We start from the raw sequence: 23,205 nt of genomic DNA on the forward strand, positions 1-23,205 counted from the left end.
TTTACCTCATGTTTTCACATTCTTGTCAAGGGAAATAAAAACATATTCTTTTACGATAGTTATAAAAGAATTTGGAAGCATGTTCTTTTACTCTTTAAAGGATGAAAATTTCAACCTTTAAAATTGACAATATATTGCAAGTACACTTCTGGAAGGAGAAAATGTAATTTCCTAAGGGTGAGTTTGTCAGTGGCAGGGGCAAATCAGCAAAAGCTGAGTCATTGTTATCAAATGAATCTGGTATCAGATTAAGGAAAAATAAAATGTGGAGACAGAAAGGTATGCAGTATGTATTTTTACTCACCCATACATTAATTACCCATTGTCTTAAATCCTACTTACAGTCAGCTGACTCATTTGACCCACCAATAAAAATAAAATATTATGAAACTACTGAGGTACCACACAGTGACTCATTTAATATCTTTAGCCACCTGAATTCTCAAATAGGAAATGTTTTTCTGTGTTGTTTAAGTCAATATTAATGCTTATATTTATTTCAAATCTACTTTTCTTGTAAAAGTCAATGACAGCAAGCTACCAAGCTTAAAATGCAGTGTATATATATATACACTCAGGCAGATAGATAGGCCTTCTAACATTAACTACCCAAGAGTGAGATTTTTGAAGAAAATGTATTAGAAGTGAGTACAAGGAAGGACCTGAACATCTACAGAGTGGTGTGTTGTAGTTTTAGGTGACTGGTTGAGACCAGACCCTGGTTTATAAACCTATTGCCTGTACCATATACAGGCAGAGTTAGGACCTCCATACTGAATCCCAAACCAGAGACCTACAGCTGCCTTTCTCAGCTGGTGAGGATGATGCCCTGCTGCCAGTTCTGCCAAACCACTGCCCAGGATGGTACCTGGCAGTGGGGGTGAGCCTAAGTCTCCAGGGCTGGTGGTGTGAGCGCAGAGCTCTGAGGTGTGCACCTCCTGCTCCTCAAAGAAAGCCCCAGTTTGTGTTTGTGCATATGAGATATGCTCTGAAACTGCTGTAGTGATGGTACAGTGCTGAGGATCTGGGTGGACTAACACTGAGATCAAAACTAAGCTCACAGATGTTTTCCAAGTGCAATTCTTTGGCAGCTATGCCTTCCCCAGAAAACAATGTCTGTTTATTTTATGTGTGGCCCAAGTTCAGTCTTTGAATTGATGAAGATGGTAGATGTTACACAGGCAGGCAGGATCACATCCTACTATCATGTCAGTTTTACACAGTTCTGACTCCACTGACTTTGATGCAGATACTTGCAAATTTAAATTGACATCAGAGGAAAGAGTCCATGATATTTCTAAGGAGCTAATATCCTTAGATAGTTGGTTTTGGTTTTATGCTCATCTGACATATTATTCACATAGGTTTTATCATGGTTAGATTTAAAACTGAAGTTTTAATTTCATTTTAGAATAGATATGTCTTTCTCTGTTTTAGCCTATAGGTCTAGGAGCTGTGAGTGACAAAATACTTTTGCTTGCCAGAAATACAAGTTTCTGTATGCAGCTATTTCTCATAACAATGCAAAAAATGAATCTGGGTCACTTCAGTCATTTTCTTCCATTAATAGTTAATGTGAGTTATTGCCATTGAAAGTATTCTAAAAACAGGGATTTTATTTTTTTTCTGCATGTCACAAGCAAATAAAAAAATATTTTTAATCAAAATAGTTAGGAAATGCTTCATTAAGGATTTCATAAGTTTGCCATGATTTTTTTTTTTAATTTTTTTTTTTTGTGGAAACATGCTGCTTCTGATTTTTATGAAAAACCAAGATTTTTATACAAAGCTCTTTCCCCAAAATATCTGCTTTAAGAAGAACCATGGTTTCCTGTGCTGCAAAAAGAGCAGGGGGGAAGAAGGATTCTTTAATGTATGTACAAGCAATTTCAAACCTAGTAAGTTGAAGGAAAGTGTTTGTGACAAGAGAAAACTTTGAAATCCAGTTGCTCCTGCTGTTCCTGTTAGATTCCTTGCCACTTGCTTTTGCTGAATCAACATTTCTAGAAAGCTGGACCAGATTCAGCACAGTGGGGCACAGGTAGGCTAATTTGATTCCTCCATTCCTAAGCAGCTCTGACTGGTATTCTTTGTTTTCAAGCCTTTACAACAAATATGCAACTTTTGTGCAATTCCTTCTTATTGTAGCCTGTCATTAGGAATCCCCAGTAAAGAAGCTGGGACTGCCAAGATCACTGTGGAAACACTGGTGCAATAGTGATGCAGATGATGAAATAGTGTGCTACAGGAATGCTCATGTGGACTGGCACATGTGTATTTTGTACATTTGTACACAGTGTATGATTGCCAGAGTGGCAATCATCCACTGTGTGGTGCAAATGCAAATGTAAATGCAGGCAAAGAGATGGGGGAGCAGGGCTGAAGGATCCTTGGAGTCACCCCCTGCTGCCGTGGCCAAGGGACAGCTTCTGAGCCTGCCCAGCAGCAGCACCACAGCCCCATGCCCAGGGCTTGTCCTCCTGTCCACTGCTCCCCTGTAGGAGTGTGACCACCAACAAATGTTGTTTTCAGGGACACCACTGTCCTGTTCTTCCCTGTCCTGAGGATGAGGACAAAGCTGCTTTCCACATGGTGCTTCTGCCTTCATATCCCACAGGACACCCATTTCCATAATATTCCTACATGGCAAAGGGGAGGTAAGGAAGAACTTTCCTATGTAGATAGTAGGGCTGTTTGATGTTTTTAATACAGTGTTAATTGCTTGCTATTGCTGGTTGTATCTGTGTCCTGTCAGCTCCCTCCTGCTCCCCACCACCATCTCCCCTCCCACTCCCTCACTCCAAGATTTTATTGAAAGAAAAATTATTTTGCCAGAGTAAAAACTTAGGTCTTGGCTAATATTTCACTAATTGCACAGCTTGAAATCACAAATAGACAGCATTTCCTTTTGAAGGAGTGTCAGACTGAAAAAGGTGAAAGATAACAGGGCAAAACCCTGAGGACAGATTTGTCCTACTCTTTCTGAGGAGTTAAGAAAGGAGGAGGGAGGAAGAAAGATAAGTAGGGGGGAAAAAAAGCCAAACATATACTTTCCGTTTAAATCCTGAATTTGGAAATGAAGAGTATAATGTTTAAAAGTATAATTTGTCATTCTTTATGATCCATCTTCTTTTTCTTCCTTCCTCCAACATTCCCTCCCCCATGCCAGCTTGATCTCTTTGTGTGAGTGTAATAAAAGATATCCCAGCAAGGCACCATCTTTGTTAACATGCTTCTAAAGCTCTTCTAAGCTGCTGTTTTCAGTGGAAAACTCTGCAGCTTTATGATATGATATCTTTCAATATAATTTCCCTGAATGATTCATATAATTACTGTGGCTACTTGCAGGCAAAAAGGCCCTCATCCATTATGCCCTCAAGAACTGCATAACAAACCCTACTGACACAAAATACACATGTCAGTCTATAGCCCATATACTGCTTGACTCACTCACATTTTGGACTGACTTCTGAGCAGTGATTCAGCTAAGTCCTGCCCAGCCTTCCATGCTGATAATATAGGGAAAAAATGAGAAAGCAGCAACATTAGACTCATTGTATTCTCTCAAAACCAAGAAAAGCCTCACTGTTTTCCTGTTGCAGTTTTGTTGACACTTTCTTCCTGTGTCCATAGTATTGGCATATGCTTACTATTCACCACCTTAAATATTCTTTCCTCAGAAGTGAATTACATGACAGTGAAATTTTCAGCTCATGTCACTCTTCCACAGGGTGCTAAGTTTATTGTTCTTATTCTTGAGGTTCCCATAGAGAAGAGAGCCACAGGAGAACGCACACTGGTGATATGCCCACGGATACGAGACATGATCAAATTGCATTTTCTTAGCAGGGAGATCATCCTGAAGGATGATGTATCCCTGGAGCTGCTCTCCCTTTCCAGGAGCAGAAGACCCTGTTCAACAGCTGGGAGAGAGCTGGTGGACCTCAGAACTCAAAAAATCACATCCACATAACTCCTCAGCATAAAAAGATTCACCTCTTTGAAACTGAACAACCTCCACTGCCCTTTTATTGTCTCAAACCCATCCACCTTGAACATGATAACTTAATTATATCCCAAACTGGGCAGACTGAAATCTCATTTGTGACATGATCCTTTTGGTGTATAATAGTCTTAACAAGCCTTAATTTTCCACTCTGTCTTCCTGTCATAGTTACTTACCACTGCTAAGAATAATGAGATAAAAATGTGAGGTTGAACCGCACAAAGGAAAAAAGAATCAGTACAGAGCAAGGCTCACATGGACTTCCCACAGAGGAATATCTAATGACACTCCTTAGGCACTTCTAAGACTCAGCTGCTTCTCTGGACTTCAGGTGAAGAAGGACCATGTTGCCAGATTTTGGGGGTGGTTTTGCTTTAACATCTTTTTTCCCCAGACATTGTGAGCCTGAAAGGCACGGCTCATCCCCTCTGGCCCATGAAATCAAGGAAACTACCTATCTACTCTAGCAAATGATTTCATTTACACACACTTGCCTCAGCATGACCAATTCACACCATTTCATTGTATGACCTTGAGTAACTTGCTTTTTTATTTTTTAGTTTCACAACTTTCATTTAAAAAGACCAAAGTTTCTAGCTTCTATTGTAAAAAATACCTTGCAAATGTATTCCAAATGCACTCTGCTGGATCCAAAATACAGAATTCAAATTTGTGAAAACCAAACAAAATCCAAAAAAAGCATGATTTTCATACATTTAAGGCAACATTTCACTTAATAATTTATATTTTTTAAAGACCTTGTCCCTAACTTGTGGAAACGTGGATCTATGATTCATTGAAAGTAACCGTCAACAACTTAAATGTTGATGTATTTACTTACTCATATTCCCACAAAGTGTTAGATTAAAAAAAAGAAAACAAAAATAAACCACCTTAAAACTTGGCTTTCTTTTTTTGTCTTTAATGGTTTTTGCTGTTGTTTTTTGTTTGGGGTTTTATTCATCTGTTTCACTAGCCCAGACTGTTTGATTTTGTTTAGTGTTTTCAGCTGGTTTCACCTTACAGCTCAGGTTAAGTCTGAAATACTATTATCAGTCCCACAGATGACTTTTTAAGGACACTGTTCTATTGGAATGTGATATTATCTAGGAAATAAAAATCCTAGACAAGAAAATCTGTTTCCATTTATGCATGTGTGTGCATATGTATATACATTTTAATAAAAAATACTAAATTCTTGGGGTCCTAATAATCTGTCATTATTTTGTCTGTCATTATTTTTTCTTCATAAATGCCTTCATATTAGGAATTTAATTTTAAACTTAAAATGTAAGCTCAAACTTACATGTCATGGGTCTAAAGGACCCATAGAAAAGTGTGTGGGGGTTCTGCTTCCTTTTCTGGTAAGGGGCATCTAGGCAGGCATAAAGCTGAGCACCTCTTACCAAACACTGACAAAAGCCAAGTGCTACTGGATGAAGGCTGAAGGTTTTGTCTCAGCACCCATGCTCTAATTTGTGCTTTCAAAAATATCACAAATATCTACATTCTTCCTGAAGCTTGACTCACTCTCCCCACTACAGTTTATCACGTTCAGGGTCCTGGTGCACCCCAGACTTTGGCTGAGGACATCTTCCTTCTAGGATGTCATGTCCCTTATCAGAGATGGCCCCTGTCCTTTGGGGTGCTCCAAAGCAGTCCTGTATGGTTTGGAGTGTCTCACAGGACAGTAGGTGAGGGTCAGAAGGGTGTGTGCACAGACCTCATGTCAGAATCAAGGCTTAAATCCACTTTGCATTGAACTACTTGAGCAGACTTTGGATGCTGCCCTTTTGCCAAAAGCAGCTGTATCCCACAGCTCTTTTATGAATGTTCTCTCTCCTGGCCAAACACATGAGTCTGACCTCATAATTATTCCAAGATACTTAATGTCTAATGAAAAAGATATTTGTTGATATTGAATTACATGGTTATATTTGTTTGGCGGCTAGCAGTTTTAGCTTCTCTGACAAATATTCTAACTGTAATGCTTAATCTGCCTGAATACATGAGAGAATACACACTCTTTTCTTTTTTTTTTTTCTCCTTTGTTTTAAAGTTATCCATTATAATTAAGATAAATAATGTCCTGTCACGGAGCACAGAGACCAGAGTCTGGGTAGATCCCATCTGTGTAAGTGCTGGAAACCTTATTGCAGAAATCTCCTATAGTCAGCTTCTTTGTTGCGTGTTACCACATAATTTTTACCTACAGTCATCCAGGCTGGTTTTGCCTGGTGAAGCATCTGCAGTCTGGACTTTGGGGATGGAAATTAGGAGAAGCTACAGAGGACTTCAGAGGCGCTGTGCAAACACTGCATCCCTTTGTCTCCTCGCTGCCCTTGCCCTGGCTGGCGGAGCCGGGGCCGGCCGGCAGCACAAGGATAGCGGGAAGCACAGACTGTGGATTTCACCTGCAGCGCCTCGTTATACAGACCCACTGTGGCGTTCAGTGCCTCTCTCTTCTGCCTGATTAAAGATAATAAGGGACAAGTCACTGACAACCCTTTGAGGCAGGGTGGTTTCTGGAGATAACTAGGGGATGGATTTGTACCATCACATTTATATTTAGGATTTGATTAGTTTTTTGCTTTAGAATTCTAGCGATATTTTTAGTCTAGCTTATTGAGCATTAGAGCAACCTTCTCTCCAGTGACCAGCCTAATACCTCCAAAGCCCCACAAGGGGCTGTTGGGACACTAAAGACCATCAATCCTTATGAATAATGCATCTATTTCCTACCAAGGCTGAAATCCCATTAATACTATAACATTATTATGTCTCTTATTTACTCTTTTCTATCTATGGGATAAAAGATTGATTCTGAACAATTTTTTTTTCAAATTAAGAAGAAATATCAGTAGATCCAAAATCATTTGTAGAAAAGTCATTGGTAGAACATACCAAAGTTATTGCCAGAAGGAAGTGGTTAGAAATAGAAAAAAATTATGAAATAAGAAATAACCCAATTATGTGAGGCAAATGTGAGCATTACAAGGTCCCACCTAAAAATGTCCACTAAAATGCATTGAAACCCTATGTTCTGCATGGGGAAGAATCCTTGTGATAATGAATCCAGAATTAATCCATCTGTGACAGACAAGGGCACTGAATGGAATTATAATATGGATATTATAATATCACCAGGATTATCTGTCTGACCAGAAAAAGGAAAAATGCTGAGATCATCAGAATAGGTTGTAAAACTACTTTCTCTCTCTTTGGATGTGGGTAATTCTAAATGTGTCGTGGCCTAATTAGGCAGAACCTGCATGGAAGAGCCTCTCTCCCTGTAGGTTCACAACAGCAAGATCTCAGCCTCCTCTGCATGTCTGACTGCTGCTACTAATACTTCTACTGCTGATGAATAATTAATTACAGTGAGGATCTACTAAAATCCAGTTGCCCTCAATGTCCTTTTCATACTTAGCAAAAACAAATAAGTAAACCCCAGAAGACTGAGTAACTTGCCTAGCAGAGCTTGGAAATGAGCACTAGTCATATTGGTGCATGTTCAAAGATAAATCTTATAAATGAAAAAACATACTACTGCATGTGTAAGGTGAAGTGCATAAAACTCAGAAAAATACAGCTTTGCATGCATAACTAGATTTTTGATATATTCAGTATCAAATCTAAAAGGCAGCACATTACAAGAAGAATATATTGCTGTATCCAGTGTAGATCTGCAACCTTCCTGAATTATTACTGAGCGGTTTGCTACAGAATTCACCAATATATTGCCTCCCCCAGCCCCATTAGATAATTTCCCTTTGTCCAGAATGACCACACACTCTACTTCTGAAATGCACAGAGGCAATAAAAAGAATATGGAGGTTTAGCAAGTGAGGCACTGAGGGACTAATATTCAGCAACACTAATTCCAGCTAAATTTATATTGTATTGAAAGAAAGTGCTGTTAAAGAACAGCTTGGCATACATCGAGACATGTGGTTACCAGATTACTTTCTATCTCCGCTCAAAAACATTTAGAGAATTTCTCATTAAAATTATTTAAAGTGAAACAAGTCAAATAAATCTACTTAAGCTGTTGTTGCATTGCCTCATTTGTGCTGAAAAAATGTTGCTTGTTTTTAACATTCTATTTTAACTGTACATATGAGGCTTTACTTGCCCATTTACAAAATACATCACCTCCCAATTGCTTTCTATACCTCCTTAAATGTTAAACATAAACATATATACCATCTGTTTCCTATCATGAACCAATCCAAAATGGCTGTACTAGACACCTCCACATAATAGATCATCTTAAAACACCTTAGTGGTTTTGCTTTATGGAGTTATTTTCCTGTGACAAATTATAAACCTATATACTTCAAGAACATGACCGATCTGTAGCCTCAATTGCAAATTCTGGATGGTTTCTCTCCATTTTAACAAATGTGCTGGCTTGTATCTGATGCAGCAATTTTTTTTAAAGCCATAAGGCTACCTTTGTTGCTGTGATACCCTGCAAATCCAGTTAATTTCTCCAGTTAATAATTTCTGAGCTAATACTTCATGAAGCATTCTGATTGAAACCACTGCAGTTCAAAATAGTCACTGCTATAACTTACAAAATCATTATGTAGCTGTTGTGTAAGTGAAACTGCAAAACAAATTACAGGGTTTATCATCAGCCTGCAATCAAAAATAAATTTCAGGGGGGAAAAAAATCACACTTCTATTTTAAAAAATCATCTTTGCAATGCTTGTACTTGTGAACTCCAGCTATCAAATGTTCAACAGGAAATGGACAAAATATAGTCATAAATGTCATTGAATGAAAATTTGGTTCTGAATGGATTTCAAATGTACTTTCTCCTCAGGTTCAGCTCTATGAAAAAAATGACTGTCTGGAGCAAGTCGAATTCAGTGAGGAATTTCTCCTTGACTTAAATGAGCTTTTGACCAATGCCTCACAATATTAATGCATGAACCTGCAAACCCTTATTTCCCAGGGTAGCTCCGATGAATCCTAGACTGATTAAACCTCTGTAGACCTGTGTGCAAAAGCAATACTCTGTCTGCTCATTCTCCCTTAAATGTAAGAGCTCAAATGGTTATGAGACAGTATTGCTACAGGTTTGATCAAAAATAAATGCCATATATCCAAGGACCATGAATAAGGGATGAAACAGCAAGTGTAGAGGTAAAAGAGCTAAAGGGAAAAAATATAAAGATACCATTGCCTTGGACTGTATAATCTCAGCAGAGCTTCTTGCCATGTCAGAGGCTTTATTTCAGAACTACCTGTTAATGCCTCTTGGCTACACAATCCCAGTTGGTGAGGCAAAAGCAAGCAGACCTCTGTGGGAATATGAGCTGCTTGGTAACCTCTTGTCACCAGAAATAAAGGACTGGAGTACTGGTATTGTTGCTGAGCTTATAAACCAGTGCTACCAGAGGGAACAAATCTGCAAAAGCTTCAGGAAGAAATAGTGCAGAGATTTCCTATCTTAGCCATTTTTTCTCCAAGGAATTTCTGAAGAAATGGAAGGACAAGGAGGAAATACCATGCTTTTCATTCTTTAAAATGTGAGGGGAAACCTTTTTTACCTGTGTCCCCTCACACAATATCGTGCAGTTAGAGCTCCATTATTGTTTCAGTCTACCTGAACTCCACTGTCCAGACAAGGCTGAGGAGACCTCCAATGGATGGACCATGAAGCTTTCCTCTTATCAAACACTGTCTCTCCCTGTTGTGTGTAAATATGTGAGGTCACATACTCTTTTGGTGCTGCACAAAGAACACTCAGCTACTTTTTGAAACAATTGCCACAGTGTTCTTCCTTCTCCTTGTTTCTAGTTTTTCTGCTGCTATTTGTGTGATTTACAGAGGTTGTTTTTATTCCTCACAGTTTTCAGAGCAATTAAAGAAAATAAAGAACAAATGCGCAAGTAGTTCAGAAGAATGGAAGAAGTAAAAGTTGGACACAAAGGCAGAGATACCATGAATAACTCCTAAAGATGAAAGAATAAAATACAGCTTGTTCTCAACATGCCTTAACAGGCCCAACAATTCCAGATTCAGTTTATTTCAAATTGTAATATGGTTTGGAGGGGAGACAGTCAGTAACTTCTAAATAATATGGAGGGGAGACAGTCAGTAACTTCTAAACAATATGGACATCCAATTTCATAAAACAGCAACCACTTGGCTATTGTGAACTTCAAAGTCATGCTGTATTTATAATACACAGTTGTTCGAATAACCTGGCAAACTGTGATACGCTCTACTTGCACTGACCACCTGTATGCTTGGATTTTTCACACCCAAGAGGATAAAAAAACCTCCAAAACAAACATCCAAATGGGTTGTTTTGGGATTTTAACTGTTTCATTTTGATGGTTGCACAAACATGCCATATCTAACCTTTGTGCTAACATGTTGGCTCAGAGGCTCTGTCCTCCTCTTCACCTTTCTAACCTCAGCTGAAGCTGTTGGAACTTGCAGAGGCTACTAATCCATATCCATACCTTAGGAACCTGACTTCTTCACCCTCAAGTATGTCTCTTCCCCTCTGCTCTGCATTTCAAAATCCACAATTAAGCAAACCTGCAGATGTGCATGTTGAAATGCACTATTGCTTTCTGCTTTGTAGTTTCCTTGTTGCCCAATAGCTGTCAGTAGTCTCTTTTTTTTCTGCACACACTGCTGTTTTTGCAGTACAATCTGAGGAAAAAAAAAAAGGTGAAATCTCAATAACAACATTAATAAAGGAGTTTTCAGGCTTTTTCTTTTTTTTTTAAGGTAGTATATGACACAGCCCAAGATGACACACACCTAATAAACAGGAAAAATTTGCCAATCCTTGTTCTATATTACACACCCATTGAACATTTTGGGTGGAGAATCTCCAAGAAGGTCAAGCTCAGTTCTTTAAAAATATTTCCATTTCTTCATGAGGAGGGCAAAGTATCTCAATGCCTAAACCTCAGTAGCCTTTTCTATTTCTATTCAAACTTTAAGTTTCCCAGAAGACACTTGTGTTCTCTTGTATGAGATATACCAGTGGTAAAATTTAATGTACGTCTCCCATTGCAGATCATGAATTTGCCTAAATTGCCATTTCTGCCATGCCTAATACAGGCATTATGCTCATTTACCAGCCCACTGCAGGGCTAACTAGAAAAGGTGGCAAGGGTCCTTTTTCTACATTGCTTGTGCCTCAATCTCTATTCATTGTTTCAGTTCTTTTGCATCATTTTAGACCATTTATAAATAATCTAAATCCATTATATGTTAACACAAACTGAATTCACATGCTCAAAGACAGGATCTCAGCATACAACTTTGCCATTTTCCCACTGTTTCTACTTGATGCTTGAGGGACTTTTAACACCAGCATGAGTGAAGTAGGAGGCACAAGGCAACATCAAACAAGTTCTGCATGGGTCTCGAGCCAGGGTGCATGCCAGGCATGCTTTGAAGAGCCATTGCTCACAAAGAATGCGGTTCAGAGAGGTCTGTGTTTGACAGGTTGAAGGTCACCACCAGCATGTGGGACAGGTCAGTCCCACAGCAGCCTCAGATGTGTGTCTGGAGCAGGAAGATCTCATGCTGTCCCTTCCAAGCTCTCCTTCCCACAGCTGCACCTCAAGGGTTTGGGCTTGCTTCCCCACGGACCAGGCAGCTCCAAGGCCCACACTCAGCAGCTGTCAAGGGCAGGTGCCTCCAGCCCAGCCACCACCTTTCTGGCTTTGTCCTTCCCTTTGAATGCCCACTGAACCTCCTTTCCCACACGCCAAACTCGTCCCATGTGCATTCACCTCTCCAGAACAAACGATCTGAAATGAAGGTGCAGTCTTGCAGAAACAATCACATTAACTATTTATTCCGCTGAGGCAAATGATGAGTCAAGAGCAGCTTTTCAGACATGAAAGAACTCCCAGTTTCTACTACCAAAATTATTTTCCCAATAGGGCTTATCTTCCACAAAGTGACCCGACCTATAGGTGTTTGCACCCATGACCAGGTGTGACCCAATACAAAGCAGCAACATAGTACTTGACATTGTCTGGTGTGTAGGACTTGGAGAGAAGAAAGATGAAAACAAACACGTGATGCTGATAAGAATTTCTTTTTATGTTATTCCAATAAAAAATACATTCATACAGAAATATAACAATCTTGCAAAAAACAATTTCAAATAAAATCTTGTAAAACAAAATTTTTACAAAAATCTTACAAAGAGATTCTTTAGATAACAGGGTGCTTCAAAAACAAAAAAGAAATTTCACTAATAGAAACTTTTTCTTCTTAAATTTCAAGCAAAAATGTTTTTTTATTTTTCAGCTTGATTGAGGCTCAGTTATCACCTGAACAAAATGTACTTGCTTATTAAGAAAATTACAGGCATTTGACATATGGCACACAGCCCCACCCCATCCACACAAGTCTGATGGTATTTCACAATTGAGACAAGCCAGTGCAAGTTTGTTGTTTTTTTTTTTTTTTTTCTTTTTTTTTTTTTTGGGGTTGGTTTGTTTGTTTTTAGTTTTTTTTTTTTTTTAATTTCTTATTTATAAGAATTACGGCTAAGCCAAGGACAATGCAAACAAGGAGTTAAAAATACAACAAAACCCAATTGTAAATAGAAATCCATTTTCTGGAAATTTTTTTCTGTTTGGGGGAAGAAAAAAAAAAGTGCATTTTCAGGCAATTTAAACCAAAAATGAAATGAGAATGATTTAAGCCTGTGTGTTCCATAGAACCAGATCACTTGCATATACTTTTTTTAAACCACTTATCTACATACATTTCCAGGAAGATATACCAAAATATTAGCAGAGTAAGCAAGACTGATAATTAATAGTAAAAGAAACAGGTCACATGTTTCATTGCATCAACTGTAGTGAGCTGGTTTAAAAAAAACAAAACAAAACTGGTTTTGGACAGACTATTCCTACTCTAGGAAAAAACAGTCTTTATTTCAGCTGAACTATGTAAAATTAGAGCTTAACCACCACAACGACTAGCTCACTCACAGGTCCTCCAGTAAGCTGGAAGGCCAAAACCCGAGTGCACTTCTTCTCCACACAGCTAATATTCTTTTAGCATGCCAAAATTCGGTTCATATCATTCTTAAATGGCCACAGATACGCTATTCCAGACAACCTAATAACTACATAACACAGTCAGCAGTCTGAGAAGGACTGAATGCCAACAAAGCCTTTAGCATACCATTAAGCTAAAGGTAAAGCCTCTAAAAATGCTAGATTTTAATTAACTGTATCTTTCATTTCTTTGTCTCCTTAATGACCATATTGCAGGGAGGAAGGGAGAAGAGGAAATATTTTGATGGGCTGTGGCATTTTCTAGCTATGTGTTCTAATTCTTTTCCTTTTAAAAAAAATATTTATATATTATCTATATATATACACACATACACAGACTGTACACACAAATATACATACACAATTATTTTTCTGCCCACTTTTAAAAAAAAAGTAATATAGTTTCTTTCTGTATGACCAACAGATAGCTAGATATATAGATGTGAAACTTGTGCCTTTTAAGCAAATACATCTTTTAATACTTCTGTATCTTTAATATGTATGAAAACTTGACATATTAAGTACAGTTGGGGTGTGTATATACACAGTTGTTGTGCAAGGTCAATATAAAAAAAGTCTCAAGGTGGCAGAACTGGTCAGGTATTCAATTGGCATATGCATTATACTGTAACACAGTCAAATTGTCTAAGTTAAACAAATACTGTACTGACATGAATGACTTTTCTCTATATTTGTCTTTGTGAAGGAGGACCCTGGAAGTAACCTTTTTTTTCCCTCATATTATACATTTGATACAGTACAATGCCAGGTGAAAAGAGAGCCTTAATAAAGCATGCATCACCCATACCCCTGTATAAGACCCCCTGCAAGAGAAGGTCACTTGCATAAGGCACCATTATTAAGGTCAACAGTGCATTAACAGCTAGAAAACCAGAAGTTAGTCCTCAAGGCATAAATAAGAGAAAAATTAGCTGCATGAGAAAAATCAGTTTCTAACCAATAGTGGTTTTATCCACCCAACAAAAAAATTATTCATGTTCCATACATTATGTAACATTAGACCAATTGTATTTTAGCTGCTCTTAACTGGAATCAAAACTGCAGTCCTGATTAAAGAATGGAAAAGCATATAGTTCCCCAGAACCATGCAATAACCTTTGTATTATAATGAAAAGTTATAGTTGTGTTACATTTGTAAATACACAGCTTATACAATGGATTACAAATGAGCTCTGTAGCAAGTAAAACAAGCTACTTGACACATTGCACATTTAATAGCTGCACCAGACACCTAAAGCTCCTCTCACACAGGAACAGGGAGGTTCCCCATTTCCATTCTGGCATCCTGACTCTCTTTATTCCCCCCTTTCCCCCTCTCAGGTTTTCCCTCTAAAAAGGTGCAGACACCCCTCCCCCCACCCCTTGGAAATGATTGGTGGTCGTCCCATCTCACGAGATATTCCTCACATACAAGACATTCAGACTATTTTTTTTCTCTTACAGTTATAAAACAACCACAAGAAAAAAAATGTGCCTCAGCATACAGTCATCAAGAGATCCTCATCGCATACAGTCGCCCAATCATTAACATTCTCAGTGCACATGCTCACGGCAAAGGCTTAGGAGCCACTCAGAAGGTTAGATACCAGTGTATGAGTCCAGGAAACCCCAAACATCACGCACCGCGGCTGCTATGCCGTTCTTACATGACTTATTAGCCCTCAAAAGACCTTCAAGGAAGTGAGGTCCTGGAGGCAACTGGGTAGGGTGCAAAATGGCATGCTTTGGCTGGAACACGCATCCCTCCGCTCAAGGCTCTTCAACCTTGACGCCTCTTAGCCCGCAGGATTCACCTCTTGACCCATTCAGAGGTGTCTCTTCATGTGAAGGGCCAGGTGGTCAGACCTGGAAAAACACCTGCAAGGCAAGAGCGAGGCTGCGCGTTAGCCCGCGGCCGCCGGAACGCAACGCGCAACGCGACGCGCGCGGGGCTGAGGCACCTCCCCTTGCTCTGCTGCTCCAAAACACAGCTGCTGGAGGAGGGACTTGGCATTCCCAGAATACACGGGAGTACTCAAGGTGTCTGTGGGCACCCAGGAGCTCTGCAGATGGGTGGTAGCACTGCGGACTTCTCAACATTCATCTGCAAGATCAGGCTACAAACCACTTCCCTACGATTAGTAAAATGGAAGGGTTTTTCTAGCCTAAATATGCAATAGTTCCTTAAAACTACCAGACACTGTTGTGTTCCCAAGTAATTCCTACACAAGTGAAAAGCAGCCTAGACTGGCTTTCCAACAAGCATTAAAAATAACTATTTAAAAGGGTGCATTTTAACCACATACCTGTCACAGTGACTACATTTAAAAGGCTTGGCACCAGTGTGCTTTCTGAAGTGTCTGGTTAATTCATCACTTCTTGCAAAACGCCACTCACACCCTTCCCATGAACATCTGTAAGGCTTTTCCCCTACAAAGAAAGCAGATTACATGTTAGTCATGACTTCATTCAAAGACAGGTGCTATCATTTTCTATGTAAACCTCCTTCACTCCTCCAAAGACAGACAATTTTATTTAACCCATCTGAATGCTTCAGAACATGCAAGCAAAGAAGGCTCACAAAATTCATCCACATGATTCCTGTTGTATTGCACTAAATACTTGTCTTGCTGCAACAGCACATCAAATAAGCTCATTCTCACGAAAAATAATAATAAAAAGTGATTAAACAGGATCCTAGGAAACAAAGGAATCCAGCCCTCTACTATTCCTGTTTATCTGTAATGGCAGGCTTACTCCCAAACAGGTACCATTCACCTCACAAAGGTGATTAAAGACAGCACAGCTAGGCTCCAAAATGCAATTAGGCTACTGTATTGCATCAAAGTCCTCTGTCACTCACTCATCTGCATAACATGCAACCTCCTTTCTGCTGAGCCACTTATTCTTGGAAAAGCCTGCATACCACTTTGAACACTGCTATTTCAGCATTCAAGAAATACCACTTCCATTCACAGGAACATTCTCAACCAGACAGCACCAGAGCACCAGTTCTGCAATACTTCTGAGCATGGAAGCTATTTATGTCTGCTCAACAACCACGGTTTCAGGGGAAATCGTTTTTTTCTTTTGAAATAATCCTGTTTTATCTGACTTCTGTGCAACAATGGGAGCATCTGAGCTTGCTCAGACTTCCCATAAAAGCCACAAAATGTTGAGCTCATGAGTCAAAATAGAATATTTTCCCTGAATTCTCTTTCCCACATCTTAGGGGGAAAAAATAAAAAAGTCAACCATCCATATAGGTGTTTGGATTGGTACACCAAGAACACCATGCCAGTTCCTCACATTAAGCCATGACTACTGAGCCAAGGCACAGCTCTACACATCTAACTGCTGTCATAAAGAGATATCAAATAATAATGCTCAAACAAGCACATCAGCAGGCTACTTCAACCATAAAATATTTATAAAAGCCCTGAAGTGTCTATCTTCCTCACTTTCTTTCCCAATAACACACAGGATAGTTATTTTTAGTTCAGGTTTTGTAAGAATATAATGCCGTTGTTCAGTAATTTGGGATCAAATTATACAGTGGATTGTACATTTTTAAGTCTAATTGGGCAGATGTGTCAGAAGGAAAACAACACACTGTGGCTTTCCAAGATTTTTTGCTGATAACAATGGTATGCATAAGTGTTAAATGAGTTACAAATATAGCTCTACTTAATATAATCAAGGCCTTGGTATGTCTGATGAAATAGACCCAATGTGGACTGAAGCAAAAAAAACAAGTTCTTATAGTATTTAGTGATCCGACTGATTTTTAGATATACATTCCTTTTTTTTAACAAAAAAAGTCCTAGCTCACTTTTGCTTTAAAAATAATCGTCAAGAAAGGCCTGGCACCCATTTTGGCTGGACCTTTGCTCCTGAAGACCACATGCTGCTGCAGCTTCCCAGCTGCGGCCTGCTTAGACGAGTGGCTCCTATTTGCTATGACAGCAGCCTAATCCACCAGCAAGTGCCCTGGCTCATGAAGAGAATGAGGAAGTGATGTTGTCCATGCTGGTAAGCCTCTGCTACTATTACATCATCTCTCCAAACCTGGGCTACCACCCAGTGATTGAGTAATGCTGTGACACCACCACCACGGGGTATTCCCTACAGTAGTTGCCAGGTCTTAATAAGCATAGGGTTACTAACCTGTATGAGTGCGCTGATGTGCTTTCAGATGTGAACTTTTGGTGTAAACTTTCCTGCAACCGTTAAAGTGACACCTGTGAACACGCCTTCTGCCATCTGGCGAGGTGTCACCATTGGAGGGTGTACCTTTTTCTGCAGTCTTTCCAGTGGTACCGGTACGGATTTTCCCTGGTGAATGCAACTCACCCGGCGTACAATTCCATATCTGGGAAGAAGGCTCCTTGCTCAGCTCAGGAGACGAAGGGGGAGTGGAAGTGACAGATGAACTCAAGTTTCCTGAACTGGCTAAAACATCACTTATAGGGTCAGAGGTAAACTTTGTCGTGGGCGAGAGCTCCTCAGAGCTGTCTGAAGATTCACTGCTCACGTCAGAATTCAAACTGTTGGTCTCTAAGTTCTGACTAGCAAGATTGTCCTCCTTTGGGACACATGTGTTCTTCAGTTCAGATTCCTCCTTTTTCTCACGTGCCAGAATAATTTTGGTCCAGAGATCCTCTTGGCTATCGAATTTGATTTCAGATGCAGAAACATAACAGGGTTCACTCTGAAGGTATCGTTCTAGCTCCAAACATGTCTACGTGAAAGAGAAGGAAGAAAAAAGGAGAAAAGTTACAGGCCTGCTTAAAAATAAACCAAATTATTTTACACTTCAAAAAGCATGCAGGAATGTAGTACGTTCGATTTGAGGTTTCAAGGTTCAAAACAAATTAAAGGCTCCTCAAGCCGTAACTAGGTGACTGTTACGATGAAAAGAAATCAGTTTTCAAGACCTGGGCAACAGTTCAAACACACAGCTGAAGGTGCAAGTCAGCTTTGGTTTCCAAAATAGCATTCTAATGACTCAGTTAAATTATCATCACTCTCATCATAAAATCTGTGTTTTCAGCAGGCTGATGTTGAAAAGGACCATAGAGAACCACAACATAAAACTACACTTTGCTCTTGCACCTTGACTAATTTCAAGTTGTTTTGTATCTCTCTCACACAAACACAAGGCTGAAAAGACCCAACTGAACACAACGTGCCCTAACACCCAGCTAAAACCCAAACCCTGTGTCAGAAAACAAAGCCATATTTCAGCATGGCTGTAGAGCTGCCGGCCTGTCTTCTGGGGACATCAATGGAGCAGCAGACATCCTCCCATTTCCTGTGCATGAGAACACAGCACACTCGACTTTCAAAGAATGTCATTTCCAAGCTCACTGGCATGCACAGCACATAATTCAAACTGCTCCCATGCGTGTTCAGAGGAACATGGAGAACTTCAACAAGAGGAGAGGGGAGGAAAAAAGTTCCAGAATAGAAATGTCCTGTTCTATAGGATGCAAAATGGGAAATTACTCGGAGGTCCTGCTGGGAGTCCCACAATGAACAAGAACTTTATCTACTGGCCAAGAGTGCAACTGTATGAGTCATCTCTTTCTTTCTTTCTTTCACGAAATGCCAAAGGAGACTTCCTTTTAAAACCATGACCATCTGCCAAGAAAGTACTCTGCAAATGTACATGTAACAGTACATGGACAACTTCCCCCCAACCACATTCCCCTGACTCCATGAAAGAAAACAAAACAAAAAACAAAACCACCCTAAATGGGTGAAACTGTGGGTTTCAATTTCATTTCACCCTGCTGACTTTTGAGCCATCTTTCAGAGAACAGAAAAAAAAGAAAAAAAAGAACATGAACTGTTATGGCAACAAGCTGATGTTTCGGGATTATTCTTTCCACTATAGGAAATGATCCATATGGAAGCTTTACACAGAAAACGGACACACCAAGTTTCCAAACCAAACACTACTTATTTTAGCAAGATCATCTTTTCCAAGCTCGGTAGCAAAACCCGGTCCCAAATGCCATACATTCCCCTCACAGCCCTTTTCCATCTGCCCATGAGCAGAGCCGCCATGGGAGCAGCCTCCTTTCTCCCCCAGCACTGCTCCAGTAAACTGGGTCACATGCTCTGGTCAGGCTCGGAGTGTAGGCAAAAATTGGACAGAAAAATCAGAACCACAAACAACCTCCAAAACCAAACCCACTGTTGCACACGGTATTTATGTATTTGCCTATAATTAGGGAACTGGGTTGCAGTGCTTTTAAAAACAAGAAGGGTTTCTACAGTGATAGCACAAGAGTGCTTTGATTTTCCGCAAAAACTAGCAAAAAAAGCATTTATTAAGATCTTGTTAAACTTTCATATTCTCGGCTAATTTAAATTCCTCATTAGGTAGATTAGTAATGGGGAGCAGAGCGAAGCTCTCCGAGTTTAAATGCCTCTGAAGGCTACTGGGAACGAGGGCTGGCGCTTCGCCAATAGCCCGAATGCCTGAAGGAAACTACTTAGCTCCATTTCAATCACGTACTATGGAGCTGCCGCTCTGAAAGGGGAGCGGGGGGAGGGAGAGGGAAAAAAAAAAAAAAGAAAAAAGTCATTGCATACAATTAGTAGGCATGTGAAGGTTGTAACACTTTGCATTTCAACCTTCTGGGAAAGGCTTCTTCGTCCTTCTGTAAAGCCAGCAGGTATCGATCCGGTGACCGGGCTGAGCGGCGGCCCCGCTCCGCCGAGCCCCGCGGGGCTGTCAGACCCTGCCATCCCACTGCTCGGATCATAGTAAGGAGAGGAAGGAGGGAAAAAAATGGGCAAAAATATATGTCCATTAAAGGGAAGAAGCCTCCGTTCTTCTCCCTTCCCGGCCACGGCAATTAGCACAAGGGGATCGCTGTCATATGACTGACAACTCACGGGCTCGACAAAGCTCCCTGCGCTGGGAGCAGCCACGCTCTGTACATGTACATACACATGCACTCACACAGACGTGTGTGCCGACACTCCTGGAGGGCTTTTTCCCCGTCTTCGCCAGGAACAAAAACAATAATAGTATACATTTGCAGGAAAAAATATTAAACAAAACAAAAAAAATCAAACAAACAAACAGAAAAAAAAAAACAAAACACCAGCAGAAAAAAAAAAAAAAAAACCCAAACCAAAAACATAAACCCACAGCACAGGGCGCAATGCAGCCCTTGGCCAAGGCAGGGAGCTCGGATGACAAGACCCAGCTGTGGAGTCTGGACCTGGTACAAGCGCAAAACTTTTGCCAGGACTCGGTGTGGAGCGAGCGGCGGCTCCGCGCGGCTGCGGAGCGGAGCGGCCGCGGGCGCTGACAGCCCCCGGCAGCGCCGGCGGTAAACAAGGAGAGACGGGGATGCGCAGCTCCTTCCATCCGCCTCGGGACTGTTCCCCCCAGACAGCCGTCTGCTCAAAGCCGAAACACCTGCTTCAAAACATCTCTACACATTTGTGCTGAATTCTCCCCAAACTCCTCGCTGACACTTGGGCTTGATTTTTTTTTTTTTTGCCTTTTTTTTTTTTCTTTTTCTTTCTTAAATCCGCTTATCCTTTAATACGGCTTAAAAAAAAATCCCCGACAACAACAACAACATCGACATCCTCGTTTACCTGTTGCCAATATTCCTCCAGGGACGGCAAGGCTGAGAAGTAACCCGTGTCGTGCACAATCTGGAGTTCCTGGAAGATGCTGCACATTGGGAGAACATCCATGTCTCAAGTTGCAACAACAAAGTCAGTGCTGGTTACCAAAAATACAGATGCCTCCTTTATGTGCAGGGGTTGCGGGGTGTGTGCGGGGGGGTGTCAACCTCTGCTCTCAGTTTCCAAGCCCCCCCCCCTTCCTCCAGAGATGAAAAAAAGAAGAAAAAAATAAAATTGTATATATAGATATATGTATTAATTCCTTGAGGAGCTCGGGGAGGAAAAAAGACCCAAAGTTTCATGCAAAGTTTAATCGCACAGCAGGGCAGGACGTCTCCCGGGGCGGGCGCGCGGCTGTCCCCCCTCCCGCGGCCGGCGGACCTGGCGCAGGAGCGGCCCCAATATTTGCAAACACGGCGCGGACTCTGCGAGCGGAGCCCCCCGCAAAACTTCCCTATTCAAAGCTCTGCCCGGCCGCGCCGCCGCCCCGCCCCCGCGCCCGCCCCCGCCCCGCGTGATCCCGGCGCGCCGCCCGCCGCCGCCGCCCAATCCCCGCCGCGCGCCCCGCGACCCGCGTGCCGATGACGTCAGAGCCGCCCAATCGCCGCGCGGCAGACATCGCGGCTCCTCCTGGCGTGACCGAGCCCGGCCGTGACGGCTCCCGCCATTGGCCCGATTCGAAATTCGCCCCCTCCTGATTGGCCGGCCCGGCGGCAGGCTATTTTTAGCAGGGTATATAAAGCGGGGAAGCAGCGGCTGCTTCTTTTTTTTTTTTTTTTTTTTTCCGAAGGGGCGGTGTGCGCGCGCGGGGCGGCCGCGCGGGGGAGGGGAGCGGCAAGCGCGGCGCTGCCGGCGGCGGCCGCGGGGGGCGCTGCGGAGCCGGGACGAGGCTGTGGCGGGCCTGAGCCAGGGGTGTCCCGTCTGTCCCGGGGTATCCGTGACCCCCCGGGCCTGAGCAGGGGTGTCCCGTCTGTCCCGGGGTATCCGTGACCCCCCGGGCCTGAGCAGGGGTGTCCCGTCTGTCCCGGGGTATCCGTGACCCCCCAGGCCTGAGCAGGGGTGTCCCGTCTGTCCCGGGGTAACCGTGACCCCCCGGGCCTGAGCAGGGGTGTCCCGTCTGTCCCGGGGTATCCGTGACCCCCCAGGCCTGAGCAGGGGTGTCCCGTCTGTCCCGGGGTAACCGTGACCCCCCGGGCCTGAGCAGGGGTGTCCCGTCTGTCCCGGGGTATCCGTGACCCCCCGGGCCTGAGCAGGGGTGTCCCGTCTGTCCCGGGGTATCCGTGACCCCCCGGGCCTGAGCAGGGGTGTCCCGTCTGTCCCGGGGTATCCGTGACCCCCCGGGCCTGAGCAGGGGTGTCCCGTCTGTCCCGGGGTATCCGTGACCCCCCGGGCCTGAGCAGGGGTGTCCCGTCTGTCCCGGGGTATCCGTGACCCCCCGGGCCTGAGCAGGGGTGTCCCGTCTGTCCCGGGGTAACCGTGACCCCCCGGGCCTGAGCAGGGGTGTCCCGTCTGTCCCGGGGTAACCGTGGCCCCTCAGGTCTGTGCCAGGGTACCCGTGACCCCCACTCGGGTCTGTGCAGGGGTGTCCTGTCTGACCGGCATAATCGTGAACCCCCCCCCACACAGCACCTTCCCCGTCAGGCTTCGAAGCAACACCCATAGGCTTTGCAGGCTCCATGGGTTGTGTTTTCCAGTGAGCAGGAGGGTTTGGATGTTTCTGTCATTCCTTTGTCCTCTCAGGGACAGCTGGGGAGGCCTCAACGACACCCTGGAGCAGGAGCTGGGTCCCTGACCATCCCTAAGATGGTCCTAGAGCTTCACATGGAAAGAGATCTTTGCATGAATGAATGATGCAGTGGATGCTCCTGGCCAGCACCATCCAACACTGCTTCTCCCAGTGCCACCTCAGCACAGATAGTTGTGTTCATACAGTGTCCCCTTTTTTAAGATTAGACTTGTCAATGACATGAATTCTTAATATAATTTAAGAAACTGTGGTCATTAGCTTTCCAAAGGAGTGCCCAGTACATGGAACAAACAGTCCTAATGTGTTTTTGTTTTTTTTTTTTTTAAAGGACTTCTAATTTTCTGCTTATGTTTCCATCATAATCTCAGCTTTATTCTTTCTGTTTCCCCACTTTTTTCTGTATCTGTTGCTGGTTGCCTACAAATGGTAGCTGAAGTGTTTAATGTGTATTTCTTCTGCCTACTGTCTTCTGTGAGCTGGTGACGGCAGGTGTGAAAATGTCAGTCTAACTTTACATCCCTGGGCCCCTCATAAACTATTAATATGGTGATTCTTAAAACAAACAACTGGTGTTCATGGTTGATTTTCCTGTGTCTATGGAAAAAAAAAGTGTAAGGTCAATTAGAGCATTATTTTATGTTTAGAAAAACAAGGTGATGCTGAAAACACAAAATATCTAAATCCAGATAATTATGCACACTTGGTTGATTCAGTAATTCTTTACATGGTT

At 42.2% G+C, this 23,205-nt stretch overlaps 1 protein-coding gene across 1 annotated transcript; it reads right to left on the reverse strand.

Annotated features, from left to right (window-relative positions):
- Positions 1 to 14,448: 14,448 nt before the first annotated feature.
- KLF6 (KLF transcription factor 6) lies at positions 14,449 to 21,140 on the reverse strand. The gene is made up of 4 exons (XM_053963668.1): positions 20,696 to 21,140; positions 17,237 to 17,810; positions 15,376 to 15,499; positions 14,449 to 14,947 (listed from the first exon to the last, which is right to left on the reverse strand). Exons 1-4 carry the CDS (start codon positions 20,795 to 20,797, stop codon positions 14,896 to 14,898), a joined length of 852 nt encoding a protein of 283 aa, XP_053819643.1. The 5' UTR covers positions 20,798 to 21,140; the 3' UTR covers positions 14,449 to 14,895.
- Between the last annotated feature and the right edge of the window lie 2,065 nt (positions 21,141 to 23,205).

This window comes from Vidua chalybeata, chromosome 1, assembly GCF_026979565.1.
Source record: "Vidua chalybeata isolate OUT-0048 chromosome 1, bVidCha1 merged haplotype, whole genome shotgun sequence".
In the NCBI taxonomy this organism is placed as follows: Eukaryota; Metazoa; Chordata; class Aves; order Passeriformes; family Viduidae; genus Vidua; species Vidua chalybeata.

Excerpts from the sequence above, each read along its gene's own strand:
- KLF6 (XM_053963668.1), bottom strand. The coding sequence starts at position 20,797 with ATGGATGTTCTCCCAATGTGCAGCATCTTCCAGGAACTCCAGATTGTG. Across the intron at positions 15,500-17,236 it reads ACATCAGCGCACTCATACAG|GGGAAAAGCCTTACAGATGT; the intron begins GTTAGTAACCCT and ends CTTTCTTTGTAG. Across the intron at positions 14,948-15,375 it reads AAATGTAGTCACTGTGACAG|GTGTTTTTCCAGGTCTGACC; the intron begins GTATGTGGTTAA and ends CTTGCCTTGCAG.